At 34.7% G+C, this 24,324-nt stretch overlaps 1 protein-coding gene across 1 annotated transcript; it reads left to right on the top strand.

Annotated features, from left to right (window-relative positions):
- The first annotated feature begins 1,725 nt into the window (after nt 1-1,725).
- Nucleotides 1,726-22,653, top strand: LOC143919909 (contactin-2). The gene is made up of 7 exons (XM_077442494.1): nt 1,726-1,875; nt 10,454-10,614; nt 12,206-12,329; nt 14,558-14,754; nt 18,172-18,301; nt 18,503-18,646; nt 21,510-22,653. The coding sequence occupies exons 1-7, from the start codon at nt 1,824-1,826 to the stop codon at nt 21,686-21,688; spliced, it is 987 nt and encodes a 328-aa protein (XP_077298620.1). The 5' UTR covers nt 1,726-1,823; the 3' UTR covers nt 21,689-22,653.
- The last annotated feature ends 1,671 nt before the right edge of the window (nt 22,654-24,324 follow it).

Below are 24,324 nucleotides of genomic sequence, written 5' to 3' on the forward strand. Positions count from 1 at the left end.
GTGCACTTTAAGCAGATAAATACATTCAATCAATCAATACAACACATAAGCATTTTATACAAACATCCACAGTGACATCTATGGAGAAATTTAGTACAGTAATAATAATTGCCTGCAATGATCTATAAACCTCGTATTTAATTTATTTATTTTCATACAATTTCGCCATAGAGACTTTACAGATTAGCTCCATTCGTCACTATAGCTACACAAAATGAAAATTATAAAACATAAAACAAATATAAAATATAAAACAAATATAAATTTTCAAAAATATAAAATATAACATAATGGTTAGTAAAATATTTTCGTTTCATTTGTGTATTGTGTGAATTGCGTTCTCGTATTTGATATATGTATAGGAAGTCCGCTGGGTAGTAGGGAGGATTGCAGGAGAGAGAGACAAGTAAAAGCGATCTCAATTCAATCTTATACGTTTATTTGAGAACAATTGGTACTCGATGCGCGTACGCACCCGGTCGCGTCAAGGCGCGACTCTACTGTCGCTCCCGGACAAGGTTCGGGAGTACCAACCTTAACATTAATACATATTTATTTATTTATTTAACATATTAGCCATAGTGACATTACAGAGATCTCCAACGCGTCGCTGTGGCCGGTCATTCAGTAATAATAACATGATAACAGTAATAATAGCTTATAATAATAACAATATTAACACAACATCATTAAAATCATAAAATCATAAAAAAAAAGAAAAAACATAGATAAAGTAATAACAATCATTAATATTTATAATAGGCAAAATCAACCACTGGCATTCCTCAATAACCACTCAACCAGATTAGTATATTTTATATTGAAGAGGTCAATTTCACCAGAAATCCTGTTAAGCAGATATATCGCTCTAGATATAGGAGCCGTTGACAACATATTTGTGCGAGCCACAGGAGGAACAAACAAATCACGATTTCTCAAGTCCCTGAATTTACAAGGTGCATTAAACCTAAATTCCTTTAGAACCTGAGGATTGTGTATTATCCCATTCAACAGCTTAAAAAAGTGTCTTCCCAGTAACATATTCATATGGTATATGTGTATAATACCAACTGTTCGGCATGAGCCACATCATTATACATAATTATAATCATTTTATATTAATATCCTACATATGTAGTTCGAAATTTTCGGATAGTTATTTTATTTTAAATGAAAAATTCGATAGCTTGATTTACTATAGTTTTATTTTCAAATTAATAAAAGACTATAAAAGAAATTCGACGAATCAACTCGGGCTCAGTGATTAGCAATATTATCGATTGAACATGAAGAAGCCTCTAAAATGTCTTTGTAAGATGTGATTACAGAATTTGTGACTTTGAAGGCGAGTAAAAGAACATTTAAATTATGTAAGCTAATTATCAATTTAATTTTAATAAAGTAAAAATACTAAAAGGGGGGCCTTTTCCTATAATTTGCATGCGGGCCCAATTTTTTTAGTTACTCCACTGCTCGAAGCCAAGACTGCGTGCCGTGCCGTTCATCTCTATGTGTCACAAACCAAGGTCTGGCCAGCTGGACTCTAATAAGAATCAAACCCGTGACACTCTCAACCCGGTTATAGATATCCCGTATTTTTGTGGCAACGATTGTCGTGTGCGCGATCGCAATGTGCCTAGGAATCCATTTACCGAACGACAGGATTCAAAGGAGCGGGCGGATCGGGCATACCCCAACATGCCAACCAAAATGATCGAAGTCGCTCAGTAGCGGTTGATCCGCGACGCTAGTTGGAGGTGTTCGGAGGCACGCGAGTGTCGTCGAGCGTCGGGCGTCGAGCGTCGAGCTTCGGGCATGTTATCATGTCGCTCGGCGGCGCCGTCCGACTCTCGGCCATCGCGCTGCTCCTCAGAGGTACAACACCACTCAAATAAACTAACAGGCGAAAGCCACGCGCATCCCATATCGAGCTTTTCCGCTTCCGCTTTCCCACCCCGCGCGGAAAATGGAAAGCGCGCCCACCACCCCCCTCCCCCCCCCCAACCCCGACTAAAATTTATCGAAGCCCATCTCTCCGTGGTGTAATAACTAGATATCGATCGCACTCGTATACAAGGAAAAACACTATCGATTTTCCGGATTCGCGTGAAAATGCATCGATCGGTTGTGCGTGCATGTGTGTGACCCCACACACACTCTCGCTCGACCCTATAACGAAACCCCCGAGACCCAATTTCGCAAGATGGAGCACTCTTCCCAACCAATTTGTATGTCGTCACGCAATCACTTAAGGTCTGCTCTGATGTCTATCGGTTTTAATAGAACGAAATGGTTCCCCTGGGCGGAAATGCACGTCTGAAGTAATAATACTTAAATATTCACCTGTAAAGAATCCGTAGAAAGAGTTTGGGGATATCAAGCTACTACTAATAGTAGTATCTATTGTTTTGTTGTGTATTTCTTTATTGAATGATCGTACTTGTTTCTACATATAAGATGAATTCAATCCATTTCAATTCCTATTTGACAAAATCTTTGTTGAAAAATATGAATCGCGGTTTTCTTTCTACTGCCCAGTTTACTGAGGAAATGAGGAATGATTTTAAAACTTTATAATACGTACATAGTTGGTAACAGCTTTTCGGCACTGTAGCGTTTTCCAATGTAAAAAAAAACATAAAAAAAAAAATTAAGGAAAAATTATAAATTATAAAAACTAATAAAAATCAAAATTTAGAGTTTGTTTACTGCCAATATACGACAGTCTCGTTATTGGAATTGAGCCGATCTGAGAATGTCTCATGAATATGGGAATAAACTTAATTGGCTTTTATTCAGTAATAACCATTCTTTGTTATTAATAAAATAGCAATGAATAAACTTTGCTTTTTAAAGCAATTATAGTTTATAAGTCATAACGTTGAATCAAAATAGTGGAACATAATTGAGTTAACTTTCCAGGTTATACCTATTATTACTCAATTCTTTGGCTACTACAATGTTTTCCAAAATTCTATCGAGAAATGCTAACATTTATATTATTTATACTATTTATTAACATGCTTCATTAGCCGGGCCTGCTATACTTTATTGTGCATTGTATTTGAGACAATACATTTGTAGTGGGTGTTCGGTAGCTCTCTCTCTCTCTCTTTCGTGGTTGTAAATGCGAGCGTACGAGTGAGATGCAATAAAGGGTGATATTTTATGATTTTGGTATCGTAAACATTTGTTGTGAATTTAATTGCACGACAGCTCGTGACCTCTATAATAAAAAACGATTTCCCATTGTTTTTGTTATTATTCAATATTATTATAGATATAAAATAGTGGAATTAGAAAAATACCTGAGAAAGAAAAAGTTTGCGTTGGTATAAATATACATATATGTATATAATATAATAATAAATTGATATAACCAATGATATACTGGCTCACAAGTAAGTATTCAAATACGACCATTATAGTGTCGACCACAATCGTTGTTAGCAATTCTCGCCTTTGGCATTCAAAAGGTTAATATCCGGTTGACACGATACGAGTGCACTCAGACCGAGTCCGCTAATTTTGGACGTTGCCACGTTACGAGAAACGTCCGAGTGACTCAGTCTGAGTTTACTCATATCGTGTCAACCCGGTATTAGAAATAATTTAAATGAAAAATTTTACATTTATTATATTGATTGAAAAATGGTCGATTTAGAATTTCCCACTCGTGATTTATTTCTTGAAGTGAAGTTGTTTCTATACATTATATCTTAAGAATATTACTGAAAATGTTTACATCCAGCATTCGTTCGTACCTTTGGATCAAAACATATTTTGCAACACCTAAATTCTGAATTGGCAGCATCGAAACGATTACGATTTTTATTAGACTTCGAGTTATTTTGAATGCTCGTGGCTTTTATAGCCTATAGATAGCATACTCTCTAAACCAAACGTATCAATATTTACCCCAACAACAGAATGCCATTACGATTCCAATAAGCATCCAAATAAATTACGTATCACCCATTAGACTGTGATTGGTTTGAAAATTTTTACTACGCATATGATGGAATCACTTTTTAATTGCCTATTAGACCGTACGACTCGCCCGAAACAAAAATTGCGTTTTAGTAATTGAGTAAGCACTGCATAAGCAACTTCATCATCAGAAAATAGTAGGTTCACGTCATTTAGCCTATTTGTTAAAGACGACACTTATGGATATCGCATCCCATCAACTCAACCCCACGTTTCAAATTGAAACGAAGGATGTATTGCATATTTTATTCCATGTTATCTTGTAGAAATGCTTTTTAATATGTACATAAACGTTGAAGATTTTATTATCAAAGTCTATTGTGCGGTATTCGATGAGTATTCCAACATCTAATGAGGTTTTGCTGAAATGCAGCCGACTATTCAATAAAAAAATAAATTGGAACGCAGACTTCCATATTGGAATACTCTTGAATGGAGTACTTGTGGGTATAGCAGTACCTATAAACACAATGGCGACCGTATTATTGAGTTTTAGAGTGCCAGACAGCGACAAAGGATCTGTACGATCTGTGGAAAAGAAAATCCTTCTTATTTCAGAGTTTTTTTCATAGTTAGAATGTAGTACGTAATAAAAAAAAAACGGATGTGACCAAACCACGACTGCATCAATGTATTTGAGGAATATAAGACGGTTTAAAACAAAATTCGATAATTAAACATGCATACACGTTCACTCATAATGGCCATGAGAGCATTTTTGATACAAGTTTGAGCGCTAATGTAGGGAAACTCAAACAAGACAAAAGTTCTACTTCCGGTTGTCGGATTTTGTTCAAAATTGTTTATTACTTAACATAACTATACATATTATAAACATAAAAAACAAGAAGATAGAAATAATTTAAAAAGGTCAAAACAAAATTTTGTTTTAAAAAAATTACTATTTCCGGTTTACGAATTCTAACCAAAACCTTGTCAAATTGGTACATAAAAAATATAAATTTTCAGCTTGATATGTTGAGTGGTGCGGAAAAAGTCGTGTAATCACAACATTTTTGAATTTTCCAAGAGGAAAAAATCCCACTTCCGGTTTATTAAATTTGATGATTTTTTTTTACTGTCATCAAATTGATACATGAATTATACTCCAATTTTCTCGTGAAGAACACACATATTTTAAGCATCGAAAATAATAGTGGAAGAAAAATCGAACAAGAGTAAACTGCCACTTTCGGTTGACGTGTGTTCACCAAATTTTATATACAACTCGGTATTAAGCTTAAACTTAGGTATTAAGCTTAAAAAGATATGAAATTTATTTTCAATATATTGAGAAATGAGGCTTCTGAGAAAAACAGCAAAATGATGATATGTTTTTCTCTGATGTAAAAGTACTACTTCCGGTTGAGATAAAAATACAAGTGTATGAAATTTATCATTTCTATTACATGTAAAAATGAGCGGCTTTAGAGATAATCGAATCCATAAACTTACAAGGGGGGGTACAACTCAAAATTCCGGTCAATTTTACGTAGTATCAATTAACATTTCAGTAACTGGTAGTAAGTTTCACTTTGATAGGACTAATGGTGTTCAAAAAACACAATTTTTTCTAAATCATGAAACATGTTACTAAGTGCATAGATAAAGTAAAATATATATATGTACACGAAGCATAAGCTTTCCCAAACGAGTATTCAAAAGTTTTGAAGTGGGTTCTTTGGATGCAAACTCACAGCAGCTCAGCAGAAAATATACAGAAGTAAAATAGAGATTGTTTAAAGTACATTGGGTCGTTAAACCAATTTAACTATCTTCCATGCTACAGCAGCGTTGCTATAAACTTAAAAGCATTTCATTTTTATTTTCCACAGATTTAAAATGAAAATGTTACATTTGCTCGTTATTGATTTGCATTCGTCTCAGAACGACCTCGAAATCTTTCAGGCCAGAAACGTAGACGGATTGAGCTAATTGAAAGCAAAAACTTTCGTGCTACACAAATGCTTTCATAAAATCTCCCATTTTTTCCATCCACCTACATACGTTCACCCTTAGAATGCTGACCAACGCCGATCTGTGTTCTGCCAACAAATCCATGGACCGATAGGCTTATTTTGAGTATGTACAAAGTAAACAAGAATATTACCCACTAAGCCTTTCCAGGTAGCATTGAACATGGGTCGTATAATCCGTGTCAATGTTTATAAAGACTGGTTTACACCGGAATTTTTGAATTTATAACCATAGCGGAATTTCTCGATGGAAATCCCTAACTGCTCAGTATTTTAGATTGTGGCTTGGCATTTAGATTGTGAGCATTACATTTTAACAACAATGATGAAGATGGAACTAGTTTTGGAAAAATACATTCATTAATAGGCTTATTTTGTTTATTTTATATTGTTGCAAGATATATTAGAGAGACTGGACAAACCTTTACACAACTTGGAATCCTCGGCGGTAGGGGACCGTGAAAACGTCGAAGTGAAAAAGTCGAAAATATTCGTTTATCATGTATACATATGAAAAACGGTTAGTATATGTATATATCAGTGGCGTGCGGTAAAACTCTCTCTCCCCCCGTCGTACATCCTCACTTAATTTGCGCGAGCAGGATACAACAGGAACAAGAGGAATAGGCTTTTCCTCCCGCATCCTGCGCGCGCACATTAAACAAGGCTGTATGACAAAAAGAGAGATAATTTCACCGCATGCTACTGATATATATTATATATACATAGTACCGTTTACCATGCACCCTTTTTTTTCTGATCTTTCGACTTAAGATCTTTCGATTTTCGATCTTTGCCTTCCGATATTTGCTTTTTCGACCTTTTCACTTTCAGTCCCGTGAGGTAGAATTTTTATACCCGCTTTCTATTAGATTTCTAAATAATTCTAGTTGGAAATGTTGGCAAAATTTTCAGCGTGGCGGGCTTTCAACAGAAAATACGTCAGCACTCAAAGGGTTAAGTGCAATATAAATAAATTTCAATCCCTACAAATTACAATATTGACTCACTGGGATATTCCCGTCTTCCCGGTGACTCAAAACACCCTCATTGTAAACCATGTGAAAATATGAGACATTTTAGTAAAGTCTCACAAAAATCTTGATCCAGTTGTTGAGCACTTACAGCAGATTAAATTTGTTGGTTTATGTTCATATGCTGCTATCGATTGGCAATGAACAAGACCACCATTGCGGGCACATAATATTCTTACTAAAGTCGTGTTTTAATTTCAAAATCAGTGACCAAATAATTTGAATTCCTTCCCATTCACCCCTTGTATAAAATAAATCAATCTCGCTCTTTTGCATTTGTGTTCCATTTCCAATTGGAAATCTTATTTTACGACGGCGAAACGAACACTTGAAATTTATATATATCTTGTTTATATTGGAAGTTCGCTCATAACCATGAGTTTACTTTATATGTATTTTCATACATTTATAGTTATACGATATTTTTAGATTCGTTTGTTCGTGAATTGCTAACAATGGATCACGTTGTAGTCGAACGTTGCAAAATGCAACTGGTTGTACATTCGCAATAAAATCTTCAATTAAAAATTACATATATACATATATGTACATATATGCATATATGTATGTAGGTATGTATATAATCCATACAAATCATGAGAATAATCACGATGTGTTATTATCGTAGACATGCATGACATATCTAATCAGAGTTCAAGGATTGCTTTTATAGAACATATGTATGTATGCTTTTAAGTATGACAAGCTCACATGCTTTGTGCAAGTAATTCGAGAAGTGTTTCCCAACGGGGTGCAATTAGAAAATCATTAATATTTTTATTTTATTAAGAATTCCACGTGCCGAAATCGATTTTTAAATCTGAAATAAATAAGTTAGAAAATAGGTCAACAATAAATTAATTTTTTTCTACACAATCATAGTTAAAGTCGAGCTCTTAACCTCTTAATCGCCATAAGCGCACCGGTGCGCGTTCTTTCGTGTTTAACTATCGCTTTCGCTGCTTGTCATTACATATATCGCTGTCTTGGAGTTTAGTTCTAGTTTAGGCCTTGAACTTAATTTAAACAAATGTGCAATTATGAGCTATGGACGTGCACATTCGCTCTATTGTCACGGATATTCCATTAGATCCGTCTTGTTGAAGCGTGTGGAATCTATTGTCGATTTGGGTATCACTTTTGATCCTCAGCTCACCTTTCACAACCATATCAAGAAAGTCGCTGACGTTTCCTTTCGTCGACTTGGATTTGTTTTGAGATATGCAAGATTATTCTCCAATCCTTTGTCTTCTCGCTTGCTTTTCAATTCGCTTGTGAGAAGTAAGCTAGAGTATAATGCGATTGTGTGGAATCCGCATGAAGCAAATTACTCTCTGATGATTGAGAAAGTGCAAAAAGCATTTCTTCGTTTCCTATATAGGAAAGAATATGGGTATTACCCATATCTCTACCCCACTCCTTTCCTTTTGGGCATGCTTGGGTATAATTCCCTTGAACTTCGGAGAAACTTCTCATTAATTCGTTTCGTTCTCCTGCTCTTACGTGGTAATACGTCATGCCCGTTGTTGCTGGAGCAGTTGGGACTTTATGTCCCTAATCACTATGTGCGTGGTAGACATCATCATTTGCTGGCTGTACCTCCTGCCCGCACAGTCCTTTTTCGAATGGCTCCTATTCCAAGAGCTATCCGACTTCTTAATGAAATCGTTGCTGCCGAAACTGAATGTGATATTTTCCACCTTAGTGAGCGTAAATTGTCGGAAATTACTCTAACCCATTTGTCTGGTAGTCTGCGCTCATCATTGTTTTCATGATTGATTGTGATTTATGAGTGAAATTTTGATTAACTCTCTTCCATTTGGGCCTTACAGGGATGTTTTGTATTTGTAGTTGTTTCTTACATATTTATTGAAACTGGCTGTAGGTGCAAGGCATTCCTTATGCTATATTTTATTTGATATTTTTACTTTATCTGTTATTATTAAATGCTATTTTTTATGTTTATGTATGGATGTATTTATGTTTACGTTTAATTGTTATTTTGTTTTTTTTTTCTTTTTTGTGTTATATTTTTGACCATTGTGGCGCTTTAGGAATTCCTGTTATGCCACAATGGTCTGTTTAAAATAAATAAATAAATAAATATATACATGTTTACCACTTGATTTTTAAAATTGATAAAATATCTTGTGATACTAATGAAATTGATACTAAAATGTCTGTATTTTCCTTAGTTTGTAATGTATTCAAGAGGTAGTGTCAAGGGTTGGCACTAAACACAAACATAAAGTTGCAAGTCAGTTGAACAGAGCGCACCGACCATATATATGTACATATCATTCAGGGGTAGCCCGAAAAATGGTATCATGGGAAAATTTTATTGGGTCCATCGGCTATGCTGCCCTTCCCAAATGTAAATAAATATAATATATAACTATGGTAGGGGGCATGGTGGTTTTTGAGGCATTGAATTGGGGCTTGGCACATAAAAGGTTGGGAAACACCGAGCTAGATTGCATATATGTACATATTACACAACATTACGCAATTTCAAGTCCAAAGGTAGAAATTATCATATTACAATGCACCCAAATGGCTATTGCTTTTTTATAATATTTTGAGTGTTTTTGGTAGGATTTCAGAATAACAATGAGCCTAATTGACTACCGTTTTTGTGCGTTAGCCAATTAGACTATGACTAGGGTCAACACTCAAAGCTTGAAATCTAATATATAATTTCGAAAGAAACTTTGTATGTACCTATGTAAGTTTTGGTTCGTAGAATCCGTGGCGTTATCGAAAAAAATCAATTCCGCTTTCGATTCCATTTTCGATTTCGATTTCTATTCCTTTATCATTTCCGGATCCAGATTCTTTTTTCAGTTCCGGTTCAGGATTATTTTTTCAGTTCCGGTTCCAGACTCTTTTTTCAGTTCCAGATCCGAATTTCTGTTTCAGTTTCGGTTCCCGATTCATTTTTCAGTTCCGGTTCCCGATTTTTCCTTCAATTACGGATTCCGATTCTTATTTCAGTTCCGGTTCCGGATTCTTGTTTCAGTTCCAGATTCAAAAACAAATGAATGTATACTATATATTAAATAGATTAGCCATGTTTCAGCGGTTTATACTATAAATACCGAGCAAAGCCAGGTAAACCCACTAGTATGATATAGAATATAAAAGCAAAAAACAATTTAAATATGAACGTTTTTGACACATTTTATTTTAATAAACAAATACATACAATACATTTTCGGGGTGCAATGTCATTAATCAGAAAATAAATATTTATATCATATCTAATCAAATGACCAAAACGTCTCATTTGCATATCACATTTTTGATAGAATTTGGTGTCTCCTTTTACCATGTCATATTTGTTGAGCCTGCTACGGATTGTCAGCCATCAAATAACCCAAAATCCGCATCTCCAACTTCAGCTCATCCTGAATCTTAATGACGAATACTGATCTAACTGTTTAAATTTTTCAGTTGCACGCGATGCATCTTGCACCACAACCCGTGACTACTCCGCCGATATCGGCTCCAACATCACCATCCCTTGTAATGGACTTTCGGAGCTGACGAACGTCAGCGTCATGTGGGTCTTTCAAAAGAAGGGAGATAAGGAAGTCATCAGACATGTCGTTAAAGTAAGTATTTTCCTCGTGAATATATCGATGCAAATACTTACATAATTGCACAAAGTATGCATCAACGCTGAGCATATGTAAATTTAGCTTTATTATTCTTCCCTTAAATATTCAACGGGACTTTACATGAGTCATAGCATTGCTGGAATGCATCGCTGACGTCACATCAGCACTTATGTATAACTTTACTATTGTATTCTGTTGATTGTCATTCGTGATAATACCCTACTATCATTAACGCTGTATGAAACAAATAGTATACCTAATACACATGTAATTATATAAACCACATGCAGTGTATTATTACAGCGTTTTTACAGAACTAAATCAGCGAATTTATATCAAAAGAGAGTCTAAAGATTATAACTATTATTTGGTGTCACGACGAAACGTCCCCGGACGAAACGTCGAACGATACAACATTTCCGGCAAAATGATAACACGACATAATATCTACGGACAAAGCCAATTCGCGATATAATGTCCACGGACAAAATGATACCGCGACATAATAATTTTTTATCGAAAAAAAACGTACAATAATTCAATAAAACGTGTGATGACGAAGATATTACACACGTCCTCTGGCATGATGAATAAATGAATATTAGATAAGCCATCCTAATTGACATTTGATCGTAAATAACACACTCTATCATTAGAACTTTCGAATTATTTGTATTAATAAGAAAACAATGGTTTTGTTCACTTTATTTAGTGGGCGTCATTTTCTTGCTTCTTTTGAGTATACTAAATTATAAGTATTGGTCGTTATAATTATTTATTATAGTGTCAATTGTAAATTATTTTCACAATCTACAGAATTATGTACATAATGTTAACGTTCTGTTCATCATTCAAGAATTTTTTTTTAAATAATAGGTTATTAATAGTACCATAATGATCGTACAGATTTTGAAATATGTAATGATCGTTATTGATACGTAAACTCGGTTGAGTTTTTAAGATTACCTTTATTTATGTTCAGTATACAAATATTACTGTATGTACGGCGAAGGAGGTAGTTGCTCGACTTCGAAGGAGTGGTTTGGCTGAACTCCAGAGGCTCACTGGCATCTGGAGCTGGTGTAATAGTGTGTATCCTGGCGATGTCATTTTACTTCCAGGAGTTCCTACGGGCTCGAGGTTATTCTTTGTATAGTTGTCCCTTAAGGTTGCCCCTTAAGGTTGAGTATGCAGCGAGTCGAATCACGTATTTACCCTTGTGTGAGCGATGATAATTTCAGGTGAGGTTGGATCTGTATGCTCGTACAGGAACGTGATTATGCAATCGTGCAACTTATGTTTTATGGAGAAATAGGTGAGATCATCAACCTCGATTCAGGATCATACAAGTTGTACTAGATTCCTACAATACTATGTAATTACTGTGCAATAATTGAGAGTAATTACTCTAAGTGTACAATAATAGATCATTGTTGCACAATTTTAAGTCAACTCTTTTATACATGTACAAAAATAATATGTACATACATATATACTTATGACGCAACAAAAATCATAGTCAAATCGAATCGAATAAAAAATATTCTTGTTCTACATTCAAATTAAATTGAATTTTAATTTACAGGATGATGGAAGTCTGACGTTGAACTTTGTCGATCCAAACGACACTGGAAATTACTCGTGTACTGCCGATTTGGAAAATAGCAACAACAGCATAATTATAGAAAATGTCCGCGTAATTGTCAAAGGTCAGTTGTGTTATTGTATCGATAAAATGGAATACCATGCTTGAGAATTAGGTTTTAATGCATTTAATTGTATTTTATCTATTGTTGCTGATGCATGCCGAACATAAATAAGCATGGATATGTAAACATCCACTCAATTAATCAAATTATAACAGTTTAATATGGCAATAAATATTAAATTGTTTATGTTTCATAAACCATTGAGGAAAATTGGCTTATTTTGACATTAAATCGATATTGATCTCAACTTGTTTACAGATGTACTGACATACTTATGTAAGTGCACCAGTACTTGATTATTATATATTACTATATTATTGATATTTTGTTTTTTTGTGCTATATTATTTTTGAACATTGTGGCGCATTAGGAATTCCTGTAATGCCACAATGGTCTGAACTTTAAAATAAATAAATAAATTATAAGGAAAAAAATAAATTATTATATTTTCAGCCTCTAAGACTAATCAGATTAGATAACAATTAGTAGTAGACATGCAAATGTACCGGTTGATGATATATGTAACTATATAGCTTATGTTTTCTTATCTTATTTTTGGTACTAAGATCATTTTACTTGTACAATCATTTTTCGTACATAGATTTGGTATATTTTATTTTAGAGTTTTGTTTGAAAGTGACACTGATACAGTATTATGGCGTAGGAGTGGGTTCAGGATCCAAATGAAAGGCCAAAGTCACTTTACAGCTCAAAATCCCAAAGGTCTACACGGAACTACCGCTCACTCCAGAATAATCTGATCTACCAACACAGCTTCCCCGATCCATTAATGTGTCTATTGTCTAGGCACTTAAATGGCCACCCTGGCGAGTCTATTGTTCACGCACTCACTCGCCCACATCTGTGAGAACTCCAGCGTATCCTTTGTTTGAGCGCTTACTGAGTCCCGTTAACCTAATCCAGGGTCTCTATTGTTCACCCACGAATGCACTTAGACAGTGGATACTCTCTCATGTTCTCACCTTACAGTATCAATTACTAGTCCAGTATCAACTACTATGTACTATCAATTATTGGCACCTTAAGATCTATCAAAGTCAGTATCAACTACTGTTTCTGTTTCAATCATGAGTACTGTTTCATTCTCTATTACCAAATATGTAAAATATCAACTGCCAACTCAGCATCCATAACTGGTACAGTATGAATGTACACACATTTGCAATATTTACAACCAGTACAAAATCAACTAAAGGTGCACTTATCATATGTATATATGTATATATTCAATTTTAAACAAACACTATACCTTATAATTAGGGATTGCAAAAATACCAGAATTTCCGATACCGGTATTATCGAAATAAAAAAAGAACGATACTAGTATTATATTACCGGTACTTTCGGTATTTTTTTTAATTAATTAATTTTTAGTAAAAAAATTTAAAAGGCTTGCGAACTCGAGACACATTGTAAGGGGGCCGCGATACCGAAAATGTTGCCGAACATTATATTTAACGATATGTATCGGAAAACAGTAAAAATAAAAACAATTTAAAAGACGTGTGGCGTGATAAAATAAAGAGAGATCGAAAGCAATTTATAAAATAATAACTCGCTCAATATTGCGCATGCAAAATATGGTAAACGGGCTAAATCCCAAATGTGAATTGCTACCAGGATAACAGCCGCTACGAAAATCGCTCGCGCGGATTTCGTGTCGCACAGGAAAATTTCCGTACAGAAAACTGCCCAAATATTGCTCAGCAAATACTTTTTTATACGAGATTTGGGCAGTTTTCTGTAAGACAATTTTCCTGTGTGACGAATTTTCATGCAACAGGAGACGCACGCGAGCGATTTTCGTAGCGGTGGTAATACTGGTAGCGATTCACATTTGGGATGTGTTTACCGAACCGCAAAATATATACGCATCGGTCGTTTTCGTAGTTTTTAGCCATGGAGATGTTGTTTTCGACAAATAAAATGTACAAATATGAAAAAAATCGATACTATCGGTATTTCTTTTTTTAATACCGGTATTACCAAAGGCTTATTTTCGTCAAATACTGAAACTACTGGTATCGGTACTTTCGATATTGCAATCCCTAATGAAAATCTGAACGATTAGTAGGTACATAATAGTTAATTTGCATGTATAGTATGTAAAACCACAATTTTATCTAAATTTCTGTACAATATATGTAATGTTTAATGTTGTTTTACCTTTCTTTTTTTCCATGATTAATGTGTAACTGTGTTATCAGGTCCCCCACCACCCTTAGTAAACGTTACGACCCACCTATCCACAATTTTGGGACTAATATTTTGGGATTTAGCTGGAGACGGCGGCTATCCCATAATTGATTTTACCGCAGAGTATCGTGCTGCATTACCGCCTATCGGCCAAACAACTTTAGAACCCTGGCGTCCAATCTCACCCACTCATATCAGTCCTAACGCGGTAATTAAAGTTATTTTACCATTTATAACAATAAGGATTAAAGAAACATTTACTCAAACCGTTCACTATCAGCTCAGTGTATATGTACATACATATGCATAGGTATGCAGGTATATTTATGTTTTGCAAATGTTATAGTTTCCATATAGAATTCATTATACACAGGTACTACTAAACAAATAACATCGACAATACATAAATATATATTATTAATTCATATATTTGTTTATAAATGGTTTAGATTTCAATTCACTAAATCCACCTAATGAAAATTTTGGTAAAGTCGAAGCCGTCGCTATAAAATTACAGTTCTGAAGTTTTCCTGTACAGATTATTGTATTTGGCGGTTTCATAACAGATATCTGGTGCTCTAAACAAGCAGGGCCGCGCCTACCATATGTACAAATGTGTGCAACGCACACAGGCGGCCGAAATATAAAGGCGGCCGAAAGAAATGAGAGTTGTAACGAACGTCTCGCGAGTTGATGCAGAGGGCGTTTACGTCGTTCTTCCAAGGGTCGGGATCTATGGAAACGTGGACTAACCTTGGGATAGTGATATATATATATATATATATATATATATATATATATATATATATATATATATATATATATATATATATATATAGTCGGGGAGGTTCCTGACTGCAAATCGTCTCCGTTGAAGCACCGCTGGTCGGGTCACAGCAGCGGGAGGGGGAGGCAGGAGACAAACTCCGTACTGCCTCGTGTGGACACAAGATGGCGATCTCTGGACGTCTCTGAAGACGCTCGGCGGAGATGCTGGATAGGGAGGTCCTTCCCGGACGACGGCTGGCAACAGAGAGAAGAGGCTCTGCGGTCCTCTGGTCGGTCCTCTCACGGCTGAGGTTTCTCCGGAAACGGCGTGAGGAATGCAGGGGACGTTGTGCTGGAACTCAGGGGAGGGAGTGATGCTACACTCGACCTCAAAGCGGTTCTTCAGCACTGATGGTGGATCTCTGGGCCCCGTCTCCCCCTGGAGACGTGCACAGGAGAGATCTTTCTTCGACGGGCGATCGCGGGTGAGAGAGGCTCGCTCTACATGCGCGCGCGCCTATAAGGCTTTTTTCTGGGTGGCCACTCGAAATAAAAGGCGAGTGTTGCCCTATGGGACGATGGGGAGAACGTCGCGTTACAGAGTCGAAAATATTGTATTCCTTAAAATATACGAAACAAGACATCGCACTGTTGTATACTTGTAACACACCCGAACCATAATTCGTGGAAACATCAGGATAGCAGGTATAGCTTCGGTCCGCATAGAGCTACATCAGTATTGTATGTTATATTATCTTTGTGACTGTCAAATGTATTTCTTCAAGGATGTCGAGTATTGGTTGGTCATCGAAAGAACAATGTCCAAGATGTGGGATTAGGGGTAAAAGCACTATGTTTTCATGAATGAACTTAAAAACGTTCAGTCTCTCTTGTCTGGTCCTGTTCAGAACTAAATCTTTTGATTTTCAGTCAGTTTTTCTGGTTAATTTTTATTGTGATTAAAATGTTTTATCCCGAATTAATATTATTTATACAAATGCTGATAAAATTAATGAGCAGCCAATTTAAGTGTACACAAGCAACTAACCTCATTGAATTTGCATTCAAACATTCCAGATAAACGTTCACTCGAAAGCTCGCACAAAGACTTCTTCGTTGAAAAATAGATACCCCAACAGTACAAATTCAACCACCACAACCTTATCATAATAAGAATGTTGTTAACTTCACAACTATTTTTCACCATGGAGTAGAAACGCAACTACATACATAGACTTCATCATGAAGTAGAACAGAAAAGCTCTATCTTATGTGAAAAACCATTAACATGTTAGCGTATAATTCTAACAATTGAAGGATCACGGGCTTGAGCTCCGATCCAGTATTGCTGGCCAGGCCTTGAATATATGTGATTCCAGTTCGATCGCTTCCTATCATAGTTTGCTAATTTATATGATTTCATTGTTGAAGCGGTTCCTACCAAATTGGCTACCTGTCCTCATTTGTCACCATTATTTGAATTTATAATAATGTTATAAATTTATAAAATTAAAATTAAATAATAATGTTGCGTAGGGGTGGGTTCAGGACCCAAAGTCGCTTCACAGCATTTATTCAACAATTTGGGAGGTCCATACGAAACCACCGCTCATTCCAGAATAATCTGTGTGTACCTCCTTATAAAGGACAAGTTGCACAACACAGCTTCCCCGATCCATTAATGTGTCTAATGTGTAGGCACTTAAAGGTCTACCCTGGCGAGTCTATTGCTTACGCACGCACTCGCCCAGATCTGTGAGAACTCCAGCGCATGCTTTGTTCGGGCACTTACTGAGTCCCGTTAGCTTAATCAGGGGTCTCTATTTACACCCACGAATTCACTTAGACAGTGGATACTCTCTCTTTCTCAGTTCCCACGTTACAATCATTTCATTGGCTATGCTAATATCTTCTCGTTTACCTGTAACGAGTATGACACCACATTTGCACCATTATGTCTAAAAGAATCCACATCGAGATGGCTAGAACAGCATTTGTAAAAATGAAGGCGGCGCTTACAAACAAGCATCTCAATCTTCATACGCGGTTGAGATTCGCGAAGAGCTACGTCTGGACAGTATTACTACACGGATGTGAGACCTGGACTCTGAAGACCAAGATGATCAGTCGCATCGAAGCTTTTGAGATGTGGGTCTACAGGCGTATGCTGAAGATTCCGTGGACCAAAAAGATATCAAACGAAGCTTTGGAACTTGTTTCTGTCATCAAGCGGAGAAAGATGGAGTACCTCGGACACATGATACGGGGTCCAAAATACGAATTTCTCCGTTTGATAACCAAAAAATGGATTGGCAGGACACATGCGCATGTGGAGCGATATGAGCGCCGAAGATCTGTTCCGAGCCGCTGAAGACCGATGCGGAAATCTTCAAATAATCGACGAGGTGGTCGCCAACGTCTGGATGCGGACAAGGCATTAATAAGAAGAAGAATAGAAGGCAATCTACATAACTACATACATCGCTCATATATAAATCATTGTTGAAGGGCCAAATTCCGATTACTAAACAACCATAATATATTTCATGGCTGACAACTCTCAGAGCGGGCCTGCTTAGCTCACAGTGTCAATCAATCGCGACGGCTTCGATTTAACTCATTGCATTTTGTAAACCTTATAGCATACATACCCAAGTATTAGCAAACACGTAGAACCACTACCAAACCAACACACACCCATTCACTTCCATACATATGCCACAGTGTCATATTGGGGTGACCTGTGAAGACACTGTGGTATACTTATGTATTAAAAATAAATAAATAAATATGTACATACAAATCTGCAAGCCAAATCACATTCCCATACTTTTCAAACTGTACGTATGCATTCCAGAGACAAATCGACGTTTACCATTTGCTACCAAACACTAGCTATTGGTTCAGAGTGTGGGCAACTAACGTCAGGGGATCCAGCGATCCCGTCGAAGCTTTGGGTCACACTTTGTACAGTGACGTAGAAAAGGGTATTTATCATCTAAATCGAATCTTACTACTGTCCTATTAATTCGTTTCGTTTACGACGGCCCACTCCCAGTTCATTGAAAAAATGCGCAATAGCACTTTTCAGTACAAAATCCCAACGTGCGCATGTTTTCCGTGGAGTGGGGGTGGGCCTTCGTGAATGGGGCGATTTCTACGTATGTTTCATGTGATTTTTTGATCAGAGTTGGCTCGTGTCTTCCTAAATGGCGTTGAAAATTTCGACACTCGCGTGTGGATAGCTGCGGTGGCCATCGTCATGGGTACCCTTTGTATCCTCACTGTTGGAACATGCCTTCTACTATACCGTGAATGCCGAGTGCCTACCGGTGAGACAAATTTAAACAATGCCGATACGAATCACTTATTTTAAAATAATCAATTCTTCCCCATGTTCAATATATAATGATTTCTCCTATTTATTTGAACCGCCAAAAATGTTGACACTGATTTATGAATAAATTTTTATATATTCATATAAATATATAATATTCGATTTGATTATGATTGAAGATTGGTATGTAAGAATTTTTCTTAAATTGATGTTGATGTTTATGATATACAATACATATATAAATCATACGTACTTCCAAATGATCACAATAAAAGATGAACTTTATCACGTCCTATATATACATATATACATACATATATACGTCATTCATGTGTATTAATTTTATTAAGTACTTATTCGATTTCATTTCATTATTGATCTTCCAAATATATTAGTAATTTATAGTATTTTTATTATTAAAATTAAACTTACATAGTCTTTTGCTTGTCTTCTTAGTTAATATTTTCTTACTTGACGCTTTTCAATTTTATTTTGCTTTATTAACAATTGAATATTTAATCCCCGATCCGGGGAAGGATACTATGAAATAATTAAACTAATTAAAATATTATATATATTCATAAAACATATATATATATATATTTATAAAATAGCAATATGTTTAGTCGTAGATTATAGTACAAACATATTTACATGTAGATAAAACTTTTGCTGTTTTCATTTTAAAACCACATTATATACATTTTTTTTTAAATATTACATTAAAAGTAATTGAACCTCTTGAAAATATTCTTCAAACTACATACATATATAGGACCAATTTATTACGAATATACGTATTTTAGCTTAATAGACCACAATGTAGACACTTTTAACACATACTTATTATTAAAAGTTATTCATATATACATGCATCTTACATACATTATATTATACATAATAAAATATTCTTCGTAGATTTAAAAAATATATACATATATGTAAGAACATATACATGTAATATATGAAATCAAAACTTAAAACAGTTTAAATAATATAGACAATTTTATCTAACCGGTAATTGAAGAACAAAGTTGACCAAAACTAGCACAATCAATATTAAAAGTATTTATATAAATTTTTAATTATTTCTGTTATTTTAATCAAAACGGTATGTAAGTAATATAATATTTCCTAATTTAGAATTAATTCGAGTATTTAGTAAATAATCTATTTTAATGAATTGATAAAAATTTATCGTCCATTCATAAGAATTATACTTTTCATTTGAAGATAAGCAAGGAAAAAAAAATACTTTTAATCAAATTTACGACAGTAAAAAGACACAGATACACAAAAATCCTTACCTATATGTACTAGGTATGAACTTGATATTGAAATCTGCGATGCGGTGCAAACGATCGAAAAACGCCAAACAGACTGAACCACAGATTAACGACACGTGTACCTTAGCGTGCGCACTGCTCGCACTTACACTAAGCGAAATCTACCCGAAGTCCCGACATACACCTACCCTGTATACGTTCTGTGCTTCTTATACTTTAGTTCCGAATTTTTCCTTATTAAATTATTAAAAACTCGCCAGAAAGATCCAACTCAATTTTAATAATTGCATCTGTGCACATCGAAAGGTTACTCGTCATCTAATGTGCAATTTTTCATTCGTGAAGTCGAGAATTGCGTTTAAAGCAGCCATCCAGTTAATCTGTGGTTCAATCTGTCTGGCGCTTTTCGATCGTTTGCACCAAACCCTGAAATCAGCCCCATTTTGCCAAAGTTTCTGAGACAAAAGTTCGTTTACCTAAAACATAGCTTTTTTGATGAACAAAATTACATCATGAGTTTTTGTATTTAACATTGCTGAATGAGTACTTCTCCAAGACTCTTCCATTCTTATCTGTTCTCGACAATACTCATCCGTCTTACCCCAAATATTTTCCTTATTTCGTCCAGCCATTTCTCTTATGGCCTTCTATAGGTTCTTTTATATACTCTTGGATACCATCCATTAGCATTCCAAACTTTTCACTGCACATCACTTATCAGGTGATCATCAATCTTATTACTCCTTAATGATTATTGTGAAAAATATTGATGAAATGGTTTTTAATTTCAATTTTGATACTTGGAGTCCTCAAGCATATTAACCGAAGGGTCCGACTTGGGATGTGCCGGCCATGTTGGTTACATCTCATGAACTTTAGTAAATAAACAAGATTCAATATCACACCTTGCTTTCCTTCTAAATGAATTATATAATTCGATTGTTATATTGCACTTATTTATATTATAGGTATAATATATTCAATATTTAAATTAATAATCGCTTATACATAAATCACAGTACAATTTTTAAAATTTTAGATTATTTATATAAATAATTACTATACATATATTATAAAAAATACAATGCTTAAAAGTTTTTCTCACAGTATTTAATAGTTATTAAAAATTAAAAAGTATTTTACTATAATGAAATGAGATAGTGTTTGTACATTTGTACATGTTATGAAATATTGACTTAGTTTATTTATTACCAAACGCTTCTTTATTAATAATTTATTTTAAATCCAACCCCAAATACTATATTAACTTTCTTTAAGATTATTTGATTATTATTATATTATATATGAAGCTTTGACAATTCGACAAATTTTCTATATAAAATTTGACTATGCACGGCATTCGCTCACTGGTGTATTTCTATCTTTCTTCTCTTTAACTGCACACATGCATCTGCCTACTGCACATCATCTTATACTACGCCGGTGCGTCTCTGAAACATCATCACTCGCTGCTGTCCGTACCTTTTCATTGTTGGAATTACTGTTGTGGTGGTCGGCGGGTCGCTTCACTCTCCGGTGATGGTTAACGTGCACACTCACACACGAACACAGATTCGGACGAAGAGCAAGATGTGATGGAGTTAGTGCCTAATATCATACTGAACCCGGGCTTCGTGGATGGACACTTGAGAAACGACGACGGGAGCGGGGACACGCCCGCGGCTGTCATCATCCGTTCCAACGGCAAGTACTCCCGGGCCAACGGATCAGCCGAGCCGAGAAAGGTTTGATTCTCATCCATACTCAACCTCAGGTTGTTTTATTGCTCCGAATGACGACGACGAATCGACGACGATGATGATAATAAACGCTTCTGATGTTTTAAATGTGAAAAAAATTCAATAATTGTAAGCATCCGTAGTTTATATATATAATAAATATGATATTTATCGGCGACAACCAGTGCAACAATATGATTATTTTTTTATAATAATTAAAAATAAAGGTGTTCCGTGTAACCCTGAGGTGCTGTATTTAAATATTACATGTATGTACATTATATATAACCATTACATATCAACGGTTTCAGGTGGAGTAAGTGTTTCAGTATTATAATACTTTTTTTTTCATCTTGAGTGCTCCATTCGAAAGCGTTGCTATATTTTGCCTATATATATATATATATGTAAATACAGTTGACATATCGGTGAAAGGTGGTTACGCATCATCAGCTCTATCTGTGCTTTACATACAATTGTCGTTGTCGTTGTTAACCAGGATATATATATTATAATCAGGATTCTCCTCAGAGAATTTTCCAGCAGGTTTGCAGAGAAATAATGTTTTTTTCAAATTAAAACGCATTGCCTGTAATTATTTCAAGACTTGCTATAAAAATGCAAAGCAGTCAAATTTTTGTTGAGCGGTAAGTATTACATGTATAATTAACCGGAAGAAAAGGATCCGGGGAAAATGCTGTTATAATATATGCCTCATTTCAAATTAAATTATATAAAACACAGACAATGAATATTTACCAATGTACGGTTGTAATTAATTATGAAAACATGTGTATTGTGTGTATTAATTTGTGCCTTTAATAAATATATTTTTGCCACGAAAATGCCGCGTATGGCTGTGCTTGAATAGCCGGAATAGACTTAGTTTGCAAAGTAAATTTAATTGAAGAAAAAAAAATGATAGTTTACAATAGTGTCTTAAAATTAGTTTTCTAGAAGTTACTTTTTTGATGGGGAAAAAAAATGATAAATAAATGAAAAAGGCACACAATAGTACTAATTTATATATTATATTATATAAATTGACTGAAAAAATAGTATATTTAATAAGCAATATAATATTTTTAGATTACACTAATATACTTTATATACACAGTGAATATGAACGATGATTTCGAAGAAAAATAAATAAATAAAAAATAACGATGTATTTTTGGGTCGTCTTATACGTGATTTGTTAAAAATTTGTTGTTCGATTATTTATATTTTTGTAATAATGAACAGTGTTAGTATTGTTTGATTTCCGTTTACAATTTTACAATTTTAATTTCAACACTGTTGATCTTGTGTGAACGAGCGATGAGACTTTTATACATTAAGTGTATTACTGAAAAAAATTAAGTAAAATCGCACATACATAAATATCTCACAATGCTCATTTTACTTAACAAAACAAAGACTTGAACAAAATTACTAACTTCTGACTTCAATGAATTTTTCACTTTGTGTATCTTAACTTCATAACAATATTGATGTTTCCGAGGGCTCAAATTATAATATTATGCTTAATTAATCCATTCTTTCGATATTCAATCTGTCTACAATGCATAATAAGGATGTTCGATCAAATGTGTAGAATTGGTATTCATAAGAAACTGTACTACAAAAAAATTGCTCACAAACGACTAATAATCTACCACGCTATCTAACTAATGTATGTATAAGAAATAAATGTTTCAGTACTCTTTTTGTATTTTACTTGGCAAATTTCAACTTTAATTTACGCATTCTTGTTTAGCGTACAAACTTTAGACCGTTTATATCGGAGAACATTTAGGTAGACAATTTGCATTTGTAAATCATTTGAGTTTATGTATTGTATAGGGAAATCATTTGAGGTTATGGATTTCAAAATGGCGCCCAATAAATTTGCTCAGATTCTAAAACGTGTCTAAATGGCATATAAACACTGAAATGTCAATCATTTTAGATATACATACTACTACAATAATTTGCTGGTCTATAATAGTTGGCCTGATGGAACTTTTATAGTAAATTCATATGGTTGTGGCTATTTGCAGGTACTATATATGTGATTTATTGGCTATTTGCAGGTACTATATCTGCGAAAGGCGCAAACTCTTCTGCGCATGCGCGTGAACTGTCACTGTCAGTGTGTTTACTGTTAAAATTTTGTTTTGAACCTCTTAAAATTTAGATCGAACTCGTTAAGTGACGTAGAGTAAAACATATAATCCAAATTAGTTAATATTATTAATTGTTAGAAAATTATTATCATATACAACGTATAATACCTACATACAAGTACAAGTCGCGAACTAGCAAAATGATATAAATCTATTATAATAACGTGCGAAATTTATTTGCTTCATGTATAATGAACGATTGATTAAACAAGTCTAGCATACATTAAATGTAAGAAATTGTAATCGGCTTAAACCAAAATTTTAGCAGTAAACACGCTGACAGTGACAGTTCACGCGCATGCGCAGAAGGCTTTGCGCCTGTTGCAGATATAGTACCTGCAAATAGCCACAACCAATTCATATACTTCTGACGATTAGCAGTGAAGAAGAGTATCATTGTGGATACAATATGCTTCCACTAATGCTATTTTTTAGCCTTAGAGTTCAGATATTCGACTATTTTTGTAGTGTAATATTTTT

This window comes from Arctopsyche grandis, chromosome 12 (genome assembly GCF_051622035.1).
Source record: "Arctopsyche grandis isolate Sample6627 chromosome 12, ASM5162203v2, whole genome shotgun sequence".
Taxonomy (NCBI): Eukaryota; Metazoa; Arthropoda; class Insecta; order Trichoptera; family Hydropsychidae; genus Arctopsyche; species Arctopsyche grandis.

Bases quoted from the DNA above. Each gene is read 5' to 3' on its own strand.
- LOC143919909 (XM_077442494.1), top strand. From the start codon at position 1,824: ATGTCGCTCGGCGGCGCCGTCCGACTCTCGGCCATCGCGCTGCTCCTC. The intron at 1,876-10,453 runs GTACAACACCAC...TAAATTTTTCAG, and splicing joins CATCGCGCTGCTCCTCAGAG to TTGCACGCGATGCATCTTGC. The intron at 14,755-18,171 runs GTAATTAAAGTT...TATGCATTCCAG, and splicing joins CTCATATCAGTCCTAACGCG to AGACAAATCGACGTTTACCA.